The 17,342-nt window shown below is 44.5% G+C and overlaps 2 protein-coding genes across 2 annotated transcripts in view; one reads left to right on the forward strand and one right to left on the reverse strand.

Annotated features, from left to right (window-relative positions):
• LOC117654363 overlaps positions 1-4,758 on the forward strand; it is a 19,262-nt gene extending 14,504 nt beyond the window's left edge. Inside the window, exons 4-8 of the mRNA XM_034400964.1 lie at positions 805-975; positions 1,206-1,568; positions 2,195-2,296; positions 3,034-3,362; positions 4,623-4,758. Of these exons, the coding sequence (XP_034256855.1) occupies positions 805-975; positions 1,206-1,568; positions 2,195-2,296; positions 3,034-3,362; positions 4,623-4,758 (1,101 nt within the window). The remainder of the gene's footprint in view (positions 1-804; positions 976-1,205; positions 1,569-2,194; positions 2,297-3,033; positions 3,363-4,622) is intronic.
• LOC117654311 lies at positions 4,231-16,700 on the reverse strand. The gene is made up of 5 exons (XM_034400890.1): positions 16,056-16,700; positions 12,626-12,744; positions 9,216-9,392; positions 8,081-8,248; positions 4,231-4,418 (listed from the first exon to the last, which is right to left on the reverse strand). The coding sequence occupies exons 2-4, from the start codon at positions 12,725-12,727 to the stop codon at positions 8,081-8,083; spliced, it is 447 nt and encodes a 148-aa protein (XP_034256781.1). The 5' UTR covers positions 12,728-12,744; positions 16,056-16,700; the 3' UTR covers positions 4,231-4,418.
• Between the last annotated feature and the right edge of the window lie 642 nt (positions 16,701-17,342).

Genomic DNA, 17,342 nt, shown 5'->3' on the forward strand with positions numbered 1-17,342 from the left:
GTGGAGCTGATACTTTTGGAAATAGTTTGTAAGGTTTTCTCAGAGTGTGCTTAAAATTGCATCATTTCATGGGTCAAAGATAAGCCCAATGACATTGAGTGTGTGCCCGTACGGGCATCCAATAGACACCTCTAGCGAGGCCTGAAGTGAAGAACAAGAAGAAAAACATAATCCGGAAACAGTTGCCAAATTACGCTCATTTCTTGATGACGAATGTTTATTCTCAATCCAAAAATTCAAGGAGGCTTAATTTTGTAATATAATTTGATTTAAACCTGCCAAAACCCCCCGATAGAAGCCGATTTCTTGATCTGTTTCCGGTCTATGTTCTTCTTCTTGTTCTTCACTTCAGGCCTCGCTGGAGGTGTCTATTTGCCGGTACCATGTCGACGGCCCCTATTCAAAAGATCTTATCTGCGCGCTCCTATTCAAAGAATCTCATCTGCAACGCACGCAAATTTCACTAAGCGTAACATATTTCTACACGCACTATTAATTTCTTCGATCTTTCATCTTCAAGTTTGTGTAACTACAATCCCAAATTATCTTGATTAGTAGCTGCCTCTAATGGTCAAACTTAGTGAAATTTGCTTGCTTTGCAGATAAGATTCTTTGAATAGGAGCGCCCAGATAAGATCTTTTGAATAGGACCCCTCGATGTTGGAACTCACTTTAAGAATTTTGTTAAATTTGTAGGAGGTTAACGTTCGGTGAAAATTCAATTGATTGGTGCAGTCAATGTATATCTGAATGTCTTAATCTTGCACGGAGTGGCTCATCTTCCAATGTCTCTCGATTCCACAGGAGGTGCCACAGCTGGCAGTGACAGCGGTGACGTCGCTGCCTCGTGAAGAGGGCCCGCTTCTCGACAGCGTCGTCATCCACGACCAACTGAAGCAGGAGCAGGAACGCGACGAGGAGTCTTTCGCGGACAACGCCACCACTGTGTCGGCGGCAGACACAGACGACATCATGGTAAGATGTCACGTATGGAAATTTTGCGACTATTGTGCGACGTGATTGCATTTATAACACGATATAATTTTTTATTGCTGCCACTGTGCTAATTTTGAAGGAATCACATAAGCCTTTTTTATCGCTGCTTATTGCATGAACTTTATCACGATAGAAATACCAGTGTCGGAGCGTGGTTTTGAAACCTTTGGTTTACTAGTGCGATTTTCATCCCCTTCACTTCTGTGCAGATTCTGTCTCCTAATGGAGATTGGGAAGCAGCTGACGAAATGCCTAGCGGACTGAAGCAGGAGACGAACGATGTCGACGAACATGTGGACCAACATGTAGACCAACATGTAGACCAACATGTGGACCAACATGTGGACCAACATGTCGACCAACATGTGGACCAACATGTGGACCAACATGTGGAGCAACATGTCGACCAACGTGTCGACCAACATGTCGACCAACGTGTCGACCAGCATGTCGGCCAACATGTCGACCAACGTGTCGACCAACGTGTCGACCAACATGTCGACCAGCATGTCGGCCAACATGTCGGCGGAAGCAACGTCGTCATCACTCTGCCAGGGCACAACTACGCTGCGGTAGGGTTTCCATTCGTAACTCGCCACAAACCTTACCGTTTACGAAGTACACACTTGCATTTACGACTGCGCACCTGCAAGTACACGCAGGGCGACGAGCACTGATAAGCCTGGAATTGTCCCGGAAATTGGAGCACCGCTAAAACGCCTTGAAATGGTCGGGAATTTAACTTTCCATCCGGGAAGTTTCCTCGAAGATTTGTCTTCGAAGTCCGCGCGTATGCCGTCCGCTGTCCGTCTAGTGGGATTCCACTGACAGCCAGTGCCTTGCGAAGCGCGCCCGTGCCTCTCCTTGCGTGCCCCTCTGCGGCAACTTTTTGTAAAAGTTTTTGTTTTTGTAAAAGTTGCCGTAGAGGGCTGCGAAATCCATGAAAAATCGTCCGGGAAATCGTGGAATTGTCCTTGACTTCGAAAATGCGGCTCGACACTACAGATGCGTACTTTGCTGAGTACACACCTACAGGTGCAAACGCTTTAGGTGTGTACTCATCCAAGTATGGATCAGTATACAGAAGACCCATCACTTGCAAGTATGCATCCGTAGATGCGTACTGAGTAAACACTTCAGATTGTAGCGAACGAATTGCCTTTCAGTGCATCCTTTTTAAGTCGCTGACTGATTCCAGGTTTACGCCCCTGACGAGTGTCTTGACGTCTCGGAAGCGACCGATCAAGTCCAACATTCTTCGCAACTGGACGACATCATGCAATCTGCAGGATTAGACAAGGTAAAGCCCAAACACTTCGATGTAGAAGCAGTTCTGTGGAGCTGTTGGGGTGAATCACTCAGCGTTTTTGTGTACACATGAGTACAGGTGAGGACACTTGATAACGCTCTTGAATGGAGCTTATTGCTAACGTTTTTACGCCTCTTTGGCGTCTTACAAGGAAAATAAGTTTGGTTTTTTGCGCTCTTTTAAAATTCGTGAGTACAGAGTACGGGCTTTTGTGTACACATGAGTACACTAGTGATTCACCCCTCGCTTTTATTTTTATCATGAAATACTGCAATACTTACTCAAGGTGTTCAGTTCTTCCCCGCGCTGAACTTAACAGTGGATGCCGGGAGCTGGTTTTGCCGTCGAAACCTTCACTGAAAATCTACCAGCGTGACTTCGTGCCGCTGCAGGAGCGTGAATTAAATGTCACGCAGAAAAACGGCATGACAAAAAAAGTCATGGCAAAAATCGGCGTGACTCCGAATTCACGCCGAGTTTTGGGGTGAATTTCCTGTCATGCCGATTTTTGGCACGACTTTTCTCACAAAGCGCATTGTACGCACCATTTCACATAGTACATTCACGCCAGATGACGGCGTGACGCACACATCATGCCGTTTTCCGGCGTGAATTTCCTGTCACGCCCATTTTCGGCGTGACTTTTTGTCGCGCCACAATTTGGCCATGTGTCCGACCATGCAATTTTCAGTGTTGACAGTCTTCGAGTGCGCGTTTTCGCGTTGCAGGTGAAGCGGCTGAACGGCGTCAACTGCTGCAAGCAGCCCAGCTGGAGCTTGTCGCTGCTGAAGCGCGTGGCCCCGACAGTGGAGTGGCTGTACGTGCTGGAGGCGCTGACGGAGCACCAGCAGGCCGTGAGCGAGATGCCGTCCCTGCGCTACCTGCACCTGCACGTGTGCCACACGGACGGGACGCCGCCGGCCCTGCCGCTGCAGCTGGAGGAGCTGACCGTGGAGAACGTGGCGAAGCACCACTTCACGTCGCTGCAGCGCATGCCGCGGCTGCGGAAGCTCTCGCTGGACTGGAGCGACGACCCCGTGGCCGTGGTGTCACCGCCGCTGCCGCCGCACCACCGCGGCCTGCAGTGGCTCTGGGTGTCGCTGCGGCCGAGCTCCACGGCGCTGTCGCTGGCCAGGGCGCACGCCGCCACCCTCATGGAGCTGCGCCTCCTGTGCGCCACGCACGGCGACACCCCCTGGCACTTCAGGGACCTGGCGGCGGGGCTGCGCGGCTGCGGCCTGGCGGCGCTGCGACGCGTCGTCCTGCTGCGAAGGCTGCACCCCGACGTGCCCGACAGGGAGATCCCCCACAACAGGAACGCGTGCCAGCGGCAGAAGGCGAGCATCGACGAGGCCTTGCGAGTGCGCGGCAGGGCCCCGAAGGTCTTCTGCGCGGTGTGCGACGCCGCGCCGGAGTTCCCGGAGCTCGGGGACTTCACTTGGATGGACAGGTAGCCGGTAGTGTGTGGCGTTGTTTTGATGCATGTTCTTGAAGTAACAGAAGCATGCCTTTTTGGAATTCATGATCTTAGTTGAAGCTTCTGTTCTGCTCTGGAGTGTGTAATTTGATTGAGAGGATCCCTTCTTTAGGACTTAAATTTTTAGTCGAAGTGATTGAACTGCGTGTTTTACTCGGCGGTGTGTATTTTGATTGAAACAAGGATGTTGGTGCTTGACGAACGAGCGGAGCACGCCAGGCTCATTTGCCCACAAATGGTTTATCTTAAGTGACGTGCACCAAAAACCTGGATCTGTTAAGTACGCATTGTACATTATTTATTCAAGTTGTGAACTCAGGTACAAATTTTACATAGTTATGTTCTTTATCCCCTCAATTTTGTCATGAACGTAAATGAATAAATGTGTTCTTTGTATTAAAATTCACACATCATGAAGGATCATTTAAGTCCGTTTAAGTATTCACTTGTGCTTCGAAGAGAGTGGCCTAACGTGATTTGCCTAATGAGAGTTTTCTTCGCTCTTTGTGTACTAGTAGGTGGGCAGTACTCCAACATTCAGGTGATTGATTGGGTCTTCTTGTATTACAATCCAATCATCAGAAAACTGTACCATCGGCGACAATGTGGATGTGATTATGATGTGTTGCCATCAATCTGTTCGGCATAGCATACACCCACTGTCAAGAACTTCCTTGTTTAATTACAACAAAAATTTTATTAACAGTGCTTACGCTTTTAACCTTATGAAGTATTTTCAGCATACATAGTACAAAATAGCAATTTACTTTGTTATACGAAGAAAAGGTTTCGTAAATTACGAAGTATTTTCTTTCTAAGCTTACAAGGGAACGTTCTCAGGTGTCAGGAGCCGATTGCTCCCATACTTCGGGATCTTAACGACCACCTCAAAAAAGAATTTTCGCCACCCACAGTTCGTGCTGAAAGTCACTACAACGCCCTAAAATGGAAGTTGGAAATTGACCAATTTCCATAAAATTGACCAAAAAATGATTTTGACCAAAAAGTTTCCAAATGGTCTGAAACGCCCAGAAATACCTTTTTTCTTCGATTTTGGACGAAGGTTTTTTTCTCTCTCTCAGAAATTGAAGAATTTTTTTTACAATTTGGACCAAAAAACTAATTTTAACCAAAAAGTATCCAAATGGTCTGAAACTCCCAAAACTACCGTTTTAGTTCATTGTGACCGATTTTTTTCTCAGAAGGAAAATACGTAAATAATTTTTTTTACGATTTTGACTGAAAAACTTATTTTGACCAAAAAGTTTCCAACGTCTCAAACGCCCAGAAATACCGTTTTTCTATTCTGCATAAAATTGTTCTCTCTCAGAAAAATAAGTAATATTTTTTTTACGATTTTGACCTAAAAGTTTCCAAATGGCCTAAAACGTCCAAAAATATCGTTGTTTTCTATTTTGGGAGATTTTTTTGACCAATTATGATCAATATGATCAATTTTATGATCAATAAAAAGAAAACTTGACCTTCGATATATACACGCACACTGGTAAAACAAAGGCATAAAAGCAACGTCGTTATAGGCATAAAATTCTATTATGCACTTGAGGACCGTGAATCGTTTAATGCTGCTTGGAAGGACGTGAATTACTATGGGACTTTCGTTCAAAATGAAGACGCCCTTCCAAAGGCAATAAGCGATTCACGCCTTTCCGAGTGCGTTAATCGTGTTGACGCCATTAAGGACATAAGTTGAGTGCTTTTGTTTCACTAATGCAATTCAAGTTTTTAACTTCTTCCCTCTGCTTTTGTGTTCCTGATGACAGCAAGAAAAGTTTTAAAAGAATACTATTCTCATTGAAATGCGTTGCCAATACAAAAAGGCAAAGTTTTTTCTAGCTCGACAATCGCAGCAAAGCAACGGTCAAGTGAATGTGACACGAATGTGATGGCTCTATACCGTTTTTCAATGTGAAACGCTTTAAATTTCATGCACACGGCCAAAGCATCTGTTCAAACATTCCTGGGAATCTCGGAAGATTGATTGAACGTGTAATAGAGTACTACAAAGAAGCTCTGGCCCGAAAGAAGATGAACAAAAACAGCAGTGAGATTTTCAGGTTTCTATGAGGAATATACGCTGCGGACCTCATGCGCTGCGTATATTTCTCATAGTAACTGCAATTTCCGTTTTTGTTCTTCTTCCGGGTCAGAGCTTCTTTGGAGTACTCTATTGGGCACATGCATGCAGTAGTAATCAAGTCAACGTGACGAGACATTTACTTCATATCACATTCCAACGAACGTTCCGGCAAGCGGCGACCATTTGACTGTTACTCTACAAATCGAAGAGTGTACATGGTATGCTCTAACTGGGGCATGCCTGCAAGCACGCTCTAGCTAGCGCATGCCTGCCAAGCATGCACTCACTAGCGCATACATGCCATATACACGCTTCCTGATGCAGACAACTCCCTATCCCTTATGCACTAAATGCATGCTTCAGTTAGCGTGTACATGGCATGTATGCACTAGTTAGTGCATGCCTGGCAGGCATGCGCTAGCTAGAGCGTGCTTGCAGGCACGCTCCAGTTAGAGCATACCATGTACACTCTTCAATTTAAAGAGTATAACATTACCTGCTGTACCCACTGAAACGTATGTTTCAATGTGAGAATTTATTTAGACTTTTTCTGTTACCGTTATTTGGGGTGACATCGGCAGGTATTAACCTTAACTCCGTTGGGAAAAAAATTCTTCCAAGGTTCAAACAGTGACATTTTTGGGCGTTTTTGACCATTTGACAGCTTTACTTGTAAAGTTCGCAATTTTACATTTTTTTTTATTTCTCAGAGGGCAAAACATTAAATTTCTTCCAAAATGGAAAACAATGATATTTTTGGACGTTTTAGGCCATTTGGAAACTTTTCAGTCAAAATCGTAAAAAATAAAACCATTTATTTTTCAATTTCTGAGAGAGAAAATTTTTTTGGCCAAAATCGAAAAAAAACGGTATTTCTGTGCGTTTCAGACCATTTGGAAACTTTTTGGTCAAAATAAGTTTTTGATCAATTTTATGGAAATTGGTCAATTTTGAACTTCCATTTTAAGGCGCTGTATGACTTTCAGCACGAACTGTCGGTGGCGAAAATTCTTTTTTGAGGTGGTCCTTAAGATCCCGAAGTATGGGAGCAATCGGCTCCTGACACCTGAGAACGTTCCCTTGTTAGGTACGCTCCAAATACTTTGTTGTAACAAGCAGCCTTTCTTTGTAATGCCCAAAATAGTTCGTAAGGTTTTCTCAGTGTGTGTTACGCTGAAAATCATTCGCCACTCTGCAAACTCAACAGTGTACTCAGTACACTCTAGTTAGAGTGTGCTCATGAGTACACTCTGGCGTGTACTCGGATGAGTACACTCTGGCGTGTACTCGGATGAGTACACTCTGGCGTGTACTCGGATGAGTACACTCTAACTAGCGTGTACTCAGATGAGTACACACCTAAGCACGCCTGGCAGCAGCTGAAAGCGTGTACTCATCTGAGTACACGCTAGTTAGAGTGTACTGGTACAGTGAAGAAATGTCCGCTGATAAATGTCCGGTTCGGTTTTGTCCGTCGATTTTTCGTCCATGCACGTAATGTCCAAGGTAGAATGTCCCATAATTTAATGACCGCCCCCAATAATGGCCTGAGTTTTTTTCGGCACCGAACTAATTGGGCTGAACTAACTGTTGTGCATCATGCAAATGTGTGGAAATTTATTGACGAGTTGAGGTCGGAGGAGCATGACTTCCACCAAATTCTGGGGCAGGTAAGGGCTGGTCACATCAGCGTGAAGCAGCCCGTCAACAAAAAGTATGAAATGAGTCAAAGGAGGATCCATAATTTGGCGAACAACTATGAGGACTACAAAGAGAGGGGGGGAAGAATTTAGATACTTGGAGGCCATTTCCTACAACATTAAGTTGCAGCCAGATTAATTGTCAATGATTGTCATGTAACAAGGACAAACTATGATTGTCAAATGTTATTTCGAAATAAAATTGTTAGAGAAAGGACTTAATTTATTTGTGTCACTATGGACAAACAAATAGTTGGACATTTAAAAATGCGGCCAATTAATGGGCGGACATTCTTGCCATACGGACATATTTTTTTGCAGGACATTTTTGCCTAACGGACATAAATTAGGTGGACATTTTTTCTGCGGACATTCGTTCCTGAAACCGAGTGTACTCATCCGAGTACACGCTAGTTAGAGTGTACTCATGAGTACACTCTAACTAGAGTGTACTGAGTACACTGTTGAATTTGCAGAGCATATCTTGTCCCTCGTACTTATGACGGCTTTGGGATGACTTCGCAGTCAACTGCCACACAAAACGACGGATGAGCGGTGGACTTGGAGAAGCCTCCTGTTGCTCGGAACTTGTAGCGTCCATAAGGCATCACAGGGAAGCTGGGAAATGTCCAGGCAACTGATTCATTCTTGAAGGCGAAGTGTCCCTGGAGTATAAAGCGATTCATCCAGTCAATAAGTAAGGAGCTGGTCTCTGGACCAGCTTCACTGAAAATGTCCACTTTCACACTAAACTCTTGTGGACTTTTACATTCACAATTATGCCTTTTCTAGGCACAATTATGCATGCACAGGCATACGAGGTGTGGATAAAATTATGCATGACTAAGAATATTTTATGCATCTTCATGCATAAATGTTCACTGTCATGCAGAATATTTTGCACACTTTACGTAAAAGTCACTGCGAGAAAAAAAGGGCAGAAAAAAGTACGGAACATGTCATGGTCAATAATTTGCCGGGACCGTTCGTACATGACCGACTACGGAACTTCTGTACTACTTTTCCTTACCCGATTACACGAGTTCCTGGAACTAGTGCGGACGTTCCATACTTTTTCATACTTCCCTACTTTATTCATAAGTACATTTTCCGTCCTAAAGTACGGAATTTTTAGCACTTTAACTGTGCATGCACAATTATGCTTAAGTCAACAAGAATTTGGTGTGTTGTGGCCACGTATCCTTCTCCTGGGCCTTTGAAGAGTACCTGTTTACGCCCGGGATATGCATTTACATTGTCCTGACAACACGATTAATTGGTCACGTATGTTAACCGTCGCCTAACAAATCGGAAAGCGTTCATGATATGCTCTACCTGAAGCATGCCTGCAAGCACGCGCTACCCTCCGCATGTCTGCCAAGCATGCAGTAACCAGTGCATACATGTCATGTACACGCTTCCCGATGCACTAGTAAGTGCATGCTTGGCAGGCATGCGCTAGTTGGAGCGTGCTTGCAGGCAAGCCCCAGGTAGAGCGTTCAATGTACGCTTCTCGATTTGTGGAGCAGATTTACCTCAGATTTACAACCAAGTACACAATGTACATATGCACGAATGTGGCAATCGTTATGGACAAGGAGTCCATCGGCCACTACGATACATCAAACTTACGGCTGGAATGACGCAGGGTGCTTTCGTATCCGTGGTTGCCCCGCTGTGTTTCGCAACGATGCGAAAGAAGTCAGGCACATGCTCCCGCATCGTAGAACACGCCGAGTTCCGGAAGTTCAAGACGAACGCGTTGTCTTTCCATTGGTTGTTGGATCGCACGGCCAGGTCCACGCGCGCCTTAAATGCCAATTTGAACGGTGTTTGTGCTCAGACGCTTTGACAGGCCACTCGTAGGGTCCTGTTCAAAGCTTATATAAGAGGTTTTTTAGGCACGAAGTAGCCTTATAGTATCACCCAGGATTCAGCCTCGCTGGGATTTGATCGCGTGGCCCCTTATGCAAGTCGAAACCTCTCTGTACGATTTTGATGAGATTTTGCAGACTGGTAGAATTCTGAGACGTGATTTCAATTCTGGAATATGGTTGAAATCTTAGCGATACACGGTAAAAACGGTACCTGGTTTTCCCAGGAGCCCTATGGCGAAGACATAGGCGATTTCCAGGGGGTTCCTGGGAAAACCAGGAACCGTTTTTACCGTGTAAATTTTGAGAAAATTGCCGTCAAAATCACTGTTTCCATAGCAAAGCTCGACTCGTCAACGAAAAGGGAAGAGAGAGGGGGGAGCCGAGCCAAACCCAACCAATAGCATGGCTCCTTTTCGCTTGTGTACAGGTTACCCCAAAAACGGTCGCTTCTTTGAAAAAGGACGTTCGAATAAAAAAAACTTTTCGCGACCGTGATAGAACAGATGCAACAATAGCACAAGAGGGTTTTTTGGACGCAGTCTTTTCATTGGCACTGCCTGATGAAAATTCTTAATGGGAATGTCTTTGCTCATGCGCGGAACATTACACAGTCATACCAACATGGAAACCTACACTCATTGTGAGTTTTGTGTTTGTTTCATTTTCAATGTGTATTTTCTACCACAAAATTAATCTGATTAAATTATGACATATCTGAATATATTTTGAGGACACATGTTGAAGAAAAGATTTAAAAATATTGAAAAAATAGAACAATTTTTTCATTTATCAACTCTTTACTAAATCAATAAAACAAAATTATATTTCTTAGCTCTGTCTTAGCTCTAGTTTTTGTTTGATGTTTCTTTTCATTCAGTTAGCACGATGACCACATCGCTCCACCTCGCGACTTTCAGTGCTCATGTTCCTCGAACAAGACTCACCTGCGATTCGAAACCATCCCTACTGAGTTTATAAAGTTTGTCAAACCAACCGTCGTGGTGTTATTACGTTGTGAATGAGAACTATTACACAGAATTGAAAAAAACATGACTAGAGAACCGCCTTTTGAAACAAGCCAAACAATTCAACGTCAGCAACAATGGCGGGGCAGTTTTAATGCGCGACTACTCGTGTTTTCGGCTTCGCTATTTTCGTAAGGGCGCAGTTGCCGAGAAGATTGTTGCCAACCCGCGAAAATTAATTTACTGCCTCCTTTCTCCCACGAACATTTTAATAATGATTGACTTCAAAGATGTTCCACTGTGGAATACATTAGCATTGGAGTTTTTCGAATTTTACGGCATTTTGATTTCTTTTTGTTGCCAAGTTTAAATTTTGACGGGTGGCACATCGACCATATTGGTACCACTGCCATTCGCACCCAAACCAACCCCTATCCCTTTTACACAACTTTTTTCCTTTCACCACACTCCTACACAATAACTATATTAACTTCATGACTCCTAGGATTTCTTGAAATCGTATTTTTTTTTTTTTTAGAAGGCCGGTCGTGGTACGATCGATGTCGATTTCCTACTATTTTCGGGTCGTAGCAAAGCTCTGAAATATTAAGGGGGCAGTAGTAGTATTAATTTTTTAAACAAGAAGGAAAGACATCAAAGAATTGATATCACATGGGAGGGACTCGTTCTTTACAAATCTAGATTGATGTGTCAGTCGCTGATCGTTACATGAATTGTCCTCTGACGATTTGTAATTTTGCCTTTTAACGAACGCTTCCGGTTGGTTCTCCTCTCAGGCAGGGAACATCGATGCATCGCGATATCTCGAGATATCGATTCTCGTGCACAATCGAATTTTTTACACTAGAGTCCGTGAGTCCGTGCGAAAAACCTGTTTTTTCCATGACCCAAACCCTCAGAAGGACACATTTATTTTAGAAAACAGTCAAATGAAACTTATTATTTCATCTCTCATCTCGAACATAAGACGCGCAACACCATCAAAAAGAAATTCATTAAGATGACACAGCTTGCAGTTCTGAGACATGTATCATGGTTAGGGTCAAACAATGTTTCGTTATTACCAAATTTCTCAAAATTATCCATTGTCACTTGCAAAAAACCCTCCTAGATTTTTGTTGACCAAAGATCTCGTGTCATTGTTGTTCACGGCAAAAGTACCGCCTGGGATTCCCAGGCAGCGCCTGGAAAATAGGCCCTTTTTCCCATGATGCGCCTGGGAATCCCAGGCGGTACTTTTCCCGTGTTGTACTTTGCGTTTCAGTGGCGTTCAACATCAAAAGATACAGACACGTGAAAAGAGGTTAGTTTCACATAGTGCACTAAAAACGTCTCTCTTTCATGTTCATTTTCTCAATATTTCTCATTGCAAGTAAAAAAAACTTCATTTACGATCAAGCGACTGACACTCCATCTTTCATTTGATACCACTCTCATTTTCCCACATGCTGTGAGATCTGAGATGAAAGATGTCCCCCCAAAACTCATTTTTGAACACAATACTCGTTCTCTTCACATAGAGTCTTGTATGTTAGTGAGTGGTGTGTAAAGAACGAGTAAAAAATCGATATTTTGTTTTTTGATAAGGTTTTATAATAAGACAAAATTCTTCAAGAATATGCGACGTTATGAAATACTTCCCGATATTATTTCTTATAGGGAGAGGGTCATTTTTACTTCTCAAGTATCAAGTGGAAAAATTTTGGATGGAAAACTTCTAGCGGGGACTGAGTAGCTCTGCATCCATTTTTTTGTCACATGGATGGTGAACCATGTTAAAGATTGAATTTGTCTTCACATCAATTTGTGTTGATATTACTGAATTTTTGGTCTTTGCTTTGTTTCCTGATAAGGCTTACTCCGACAATATCGTAGAGCAAATGTACACTCTCATTCCAGGAACGTGACATCACGTTGAAACGAACGTGACAAAAAGTCACGTTCGTTTGAGCATTGTGTCACGTTCGTTTGAGCATTGTGTCACGTTCGTTTGAATGTGAACAAGCTGATTTTTGGCCAATTCACACGCAAACGAATGTTACACAATGCTCAAACGAACGTGATATTTTGTCACGTTCGTTTCAACGTAATGTCACGTTCCTGGAATGAGAGTGTAGTTATATCGTAGACAACCGTGCCCCGCGGAAGCAAGGACCACGTCCTTGACAGCTTGACTTACCCAATTATTGTTCGTCACGTTTACTTTTGGTTTAAAATATCCCGTCAGAGTCTGTCGGTCGAAGGGTCTGCTTGGGTTGAAATGGCTTGGACGAACCGACATCACGCCCAAGGTTTCATCTGAGGGGCAGGGGTCAAAAGTGTGGGCGAAGGCAATATACGGTCCCTGGAAAACCAGAAAACATGTTTCTCGTCCCAGCCGATTCATCCGGAACCACGGCCTATTCGCTTATAAGCGAATCCAGATATCTCCCCTGAGCGATACCGATTTGAACAAAGATCCGTCCAGGTCCCGTCGGAGTCCGTGCGCATTTGGACCGTTTCCACTGCACGCTGGTTAGATTAAAACATAGTTTAATTCGAGGTTTAATTGGTCCAAGGAGTGGAAGAAGAGAATAATTAGACTTATCTCCTAATTGAGTTTTAAATGCATTATTGTCCCTAAGTATGGTTTACATCATTGCGCCAAATTATTTGAATCACTTTCAAGCAGTTAGAGAGAAAATATACTTTGAAATAACAGGAAAAGTAGCGATATACATCGGCAACTTTCGCCCGTCCCGTACGTTAAGAAACGTACGAATTTCGCCTATGTTTGACCCTGACGGGAATTAAACCTTAGTCTGGGGTTAAAATAAATGTCGTTTTCGTCGTCAGCACCCTCAAAAACATCAGAAACAATGCAAAAACTCGAATAAAAAGAATGTTCAAAAAATAACCCGCTGGGATTTGAACCCGGGTCCGAACTTCTCCTATTCGCTCAAAACTGTCACCATTGGTTTTTTCTCGTCGCCCCGATTCCAAAAATACCCCTACATGCCCTCCTAGCTGCATCCGTTGCCGAGATCCTCCTCGACCCCATGTAGACCATGATGCACCTGCAGGAGCGCCCCCGGGGCTCGGGTCGGATTTGCTGCCACCGGGCGGTTCTTAGGAGGCTGCGTACCAAATTTCGTCACGATCGGACCATGGGAAGTCCTCGGACGGACGGACGGACGCACAGCAGGGATCATACTATATGCCCGTCCCGCCGTCATATTTTTCAAAAAATAAACGGGACGGGCCAAAAAGATATAACTCAACTCGACCCCTTTTACGCTCTCAATTGATCCGCAGGAAGCGGAAGATGGGGATAACTCAATTTTGGCCATTTTCCAGGAGAAACCAAAAACTGTTAGCAGGGAAAACTAAAACAAAACAAATGAATGTTGCAGATGTTAATAATTTCAAAAAGCATTAGTAAAATTTTGGAAAAAAATCAAAAGTGTAAGGTCACTCCGTAGAGGATTTCTGCGACTTATCGCTTTCCGTTGAAATGGAAAACAGAGTCAGCTCACCTTATATTTCCTAAACAAAGAGGAATTTGGAGACAAGTCAAGTGGAACAATAGTCTGCATAAAGTGTATGTTACTCTGGTGTATTTTTTGGACTTAGCTCTTTTTTCCAAATTGAAATTTAAAATTAAGGGGGGGGGGGTTAAGTTGAGTTGATTCTTTTTACACTAGATTCATAAAAATACAAGTTGAGTTATATCCTTTTGCCAATTTGTCAAACGGACTCATGTGGACTTCGGTTGAGTTATCTCCAATTTCCAATGAAATTTAGACCGTAAAAGGGGTGAAGTTGAGTTATACCCTTTTTCCATGTGGATTTTCTCCTAAACTGCTTCGAATTCAGTCAAATAATTTGGTGTAGTGATGGAAACCATTCTAAGGCACAATAATAAAATGAAAACTCAATTTGGGGATACTGTAAGTCAAGTTATTCCCTTCTTCCGCTTCCTGGATCAAGTGATAACTACGCTAGAGAAGTAAAGATGCAAAACAATATTTATCGCATTTATAATGCTATGACTTTTTCATGGCGCCAATACTGCAATTAAACTGGTATTGGTTCTGAATTGAGTTCATTTTCTTAGAAACCTTTAGAAAACCAGTGTAGTCTCATCAATACTTTTGAGTTGCACACATGTCAGTTTTTGGCATTCCTGTGTCCCAACAACGCAAGTGATACCAATCGCAAGCATGCCTACATATAAACTTGTCATTGCGATACGAATTGGATTACAATCTCATTCATCATCTGCTTTCACGTCAGCGTAACGGTAGAGTTGTGTGTGTGTTTTGGTTCGCATGACTGAAACGACTGTGATAGAAAGACAAGTTTTTTTTTGGCGTGTGGCCTGGTGCGGGTCCAGAAACTTTTATGTATGTATGTATGTGTGTGGGTGTGTGTATGGGGGGGGGGGGGGCACAAGTTGCTTACCCATAGGGGCAGTGGGACTTTTTGCCTACCTTTCAGGCAGGCGGACTTCGCCTTTGTACTAGGAAACGATTCTTTGGAAAGTTATTACTGTTTGAAGGTATCTTGGGCACCCCGAGCGACTCATTTTTTATTTACCACTTTTTTACCGTAGTGGGTGCAGATGTCTACACCCTTAAGTCCTTAGACTGATACCCGTTTTGTAGGTTTCGGACAGTTGTATGAAGCCATATTATGAACCAAATTTCGTTTGTAGCACGGATGTTTTTGTTCGTAAAACAAGGGTTTTAGTGTCTGTAAGTTGCAAAATTATCTGTAAATTGCGGACACCAAAACCTTTGTATTGCGGACAAAAACATCCGTATTACAAATAAAATTCGATCCGTAATATGGGGGGGGGGCTGATAGTAGGCAACCAGCATCACATGCCCCTGTAGGTAGGCAAAATATACACAATCGCCCTCCCTGTCGTGGGCTCCTTCAACCGCGCCTGCAGTGGTAGCGGGTGACTACCTAGCGGGCTCGAAGCACTGAAAATCCAAGTGTGGGACAGGCATGCACTAGATAACGTGGGACAAACCGTGTTACACGCTTACAAGCGTGGGACCGAGAGGGTATGCGCTCTCTGAACCTGTGTACCGACTATTACGCTATTACGCTCTATTACGCCACAAATTAATCGGAATTCAGCTAAAAACGGCCTTAAACACACCAAAATTGATAAAATTTTGACAATTTCGGCTATTACGCGTATTATTACGCGTGCTATTACAGATAGAGTGAACCGACTATTACGCGAGTGCATACCCCCTCGCGTGGGACAAACCGTGTCCCACACTTACAAGCGTGGGACATTTTGTCCCACGTTATCTAGTGCATGCCTGTCCCACACTTGGATTTTCAGTGAGGCCAGTAACAGAAAACTAAATAATTCCGTACCTAGACGCTTGCGCCCACTCAGGCCCACTACTTCATTGGTGAAGATCCCCTAGGGATTACAAATTATTGACACATTGACAAAACTAGTCAAAAACGGTTCCTGGCTTTCCGAAAGCAGCATACAGTAAAGGCGTGGGCGCTTTCCAGGGCGCTCCAACCAGAAACCGTTTCTGCCGTGTGCGGCTAAAACATGCTAAATCTACGGTCACCACAATCACCCGGCTCCGTACAGCGTACGTGTTGATGCTTTTGCCTCGAGCGTGGTTGCCACCATTCAGCATCGGGACAAGCGTCCCGACCAGCAGGAATCGGAGGAGCGACATGGCGCTTCAGGCAGGGCCGTGTAATTAGTGAGCTTGTCGCGCTGGGCGCTCGCCCGCCCCCTCCACGTGGATCCTTTGTCCTCTTTCATCAAGCGTCACGCGGCTCGTTCCGCGCAGAGGGGTCACGCAGCGAATTACGTACGGGCCTTTCGGTGGAAGCTCCGGCGGAATGCCCGGAAAACGACAGGAAAAGTGGCGATGCATATCGGCAACTTTGGGCCGTCCCATACGCTTCATACGGTCCAACATTTCAACTCTATATCGTGCAAAGATAGTTTTGCCTATTCTCATATTGATTTATGTTACTCTGTAATAATTTATTTTTCTGGTCACCCCAGTCCATGCACAGTAAAAAAAGATTCGCTGTTTTGGTGGTAGTTCTATATCCAATCTCACCGAAACGGGTACCCCTACAAACCCGGCGACGGTCTGTCACCAAAACGGTGACCTGCGTCACCAGGTGGTGTTCCGCCAGAGAGGTTAGGATGACCACAACAACTGTTTTTGAGCTGTTTGTGCATATTTGTGCGTGCCCGCCGGCAACGTTACGCTTTGATGACACGCGAATGATTCTGACAGCCCCTGACTTTTTTGTGTCCTATTTCACATTTAAAACGCGATTAAAAGTCGTGGCGGGAGGGTGACTGCAGTGCCGTTCTGGTGAGGTGGCCGCTCCGGAACGGACCGAGCGCCTCCGAAACTAGACCGAGCGTCGCCGAAACGAACAGAGGGCCGCCAGAACAGTTTGAGGGTGTTGCTGTTCTTGTAATATTCTCGTTTTGGCGCCCAGACGTCACCGAATCGGCGAATCTTTTTTTACTGTGTGGTCGCCTCCTCTACCGGGAAACCCGGATGGGCTTAGCAGCTCAGTCGGACCGGCTGAAGATTTGTAGGGTCATCACTCCTGGCTCGACACACATTAATTGTTGCTCCAGAGGTTGGGTTGAACCAGGCAAAAAACGCCCGGAAGTCGGACGGAAAACAATATTTTGACTGAACGTTTAATGCCAAGTTTCACAACGCTTGAGATGTTTTTAGGGCTGAGGTAGCACTCGCCATCCCCTGGAACACAAGATCTGCTGGCTAATCTGACGGGGCGAAAGTCGGTTCGGGCGAGGTTGGTCCGGCCGTAGTCGTGGTCGGTTCGGGCGTAGTCGGTGCCTGCGTGGGGGTGGCAAGCACTGCAGACAAAAC

Source organism: Thrips palmi, unplaced genomic scaffold, assembly GCF_012932325.1.
Source record: "Thrips palmi isolate BJ-2018 unplaced genomic scaffold, TpBJ-2018v1 HiC_scaffold_10, whole genome shotgun sequence".
Lineage (NCBI taxonomy): Eukaryota > Metazoa > Arthropoda > Insecta > Thysanoptera > Thripidae > Thrips > Thrips palmi.

Coding starts and splice junctions, on each gene's coding strand:
- LOC117654311 (XM_034400890.1), bottom strand. CDS start 12,727: ATGTCGGTTCGTCCAAGCCATTTCAACCCAAGCAGACCCTTCGACCGA. Junction 9,393..12,625: donor ACGTGACGAACAATAATTGG/GTAAGTCAAGCT, acceptor TTGGCATTTAAG/GCGCGCGTGGACCTGGCCGT. Junction 8,249..9,215: donor CACCCTGCGTCATTCCAGCC/GTAAGTTTGATG, acceptor TTTATACTCCAG/GGACACTTCGCCTTCAAGAA.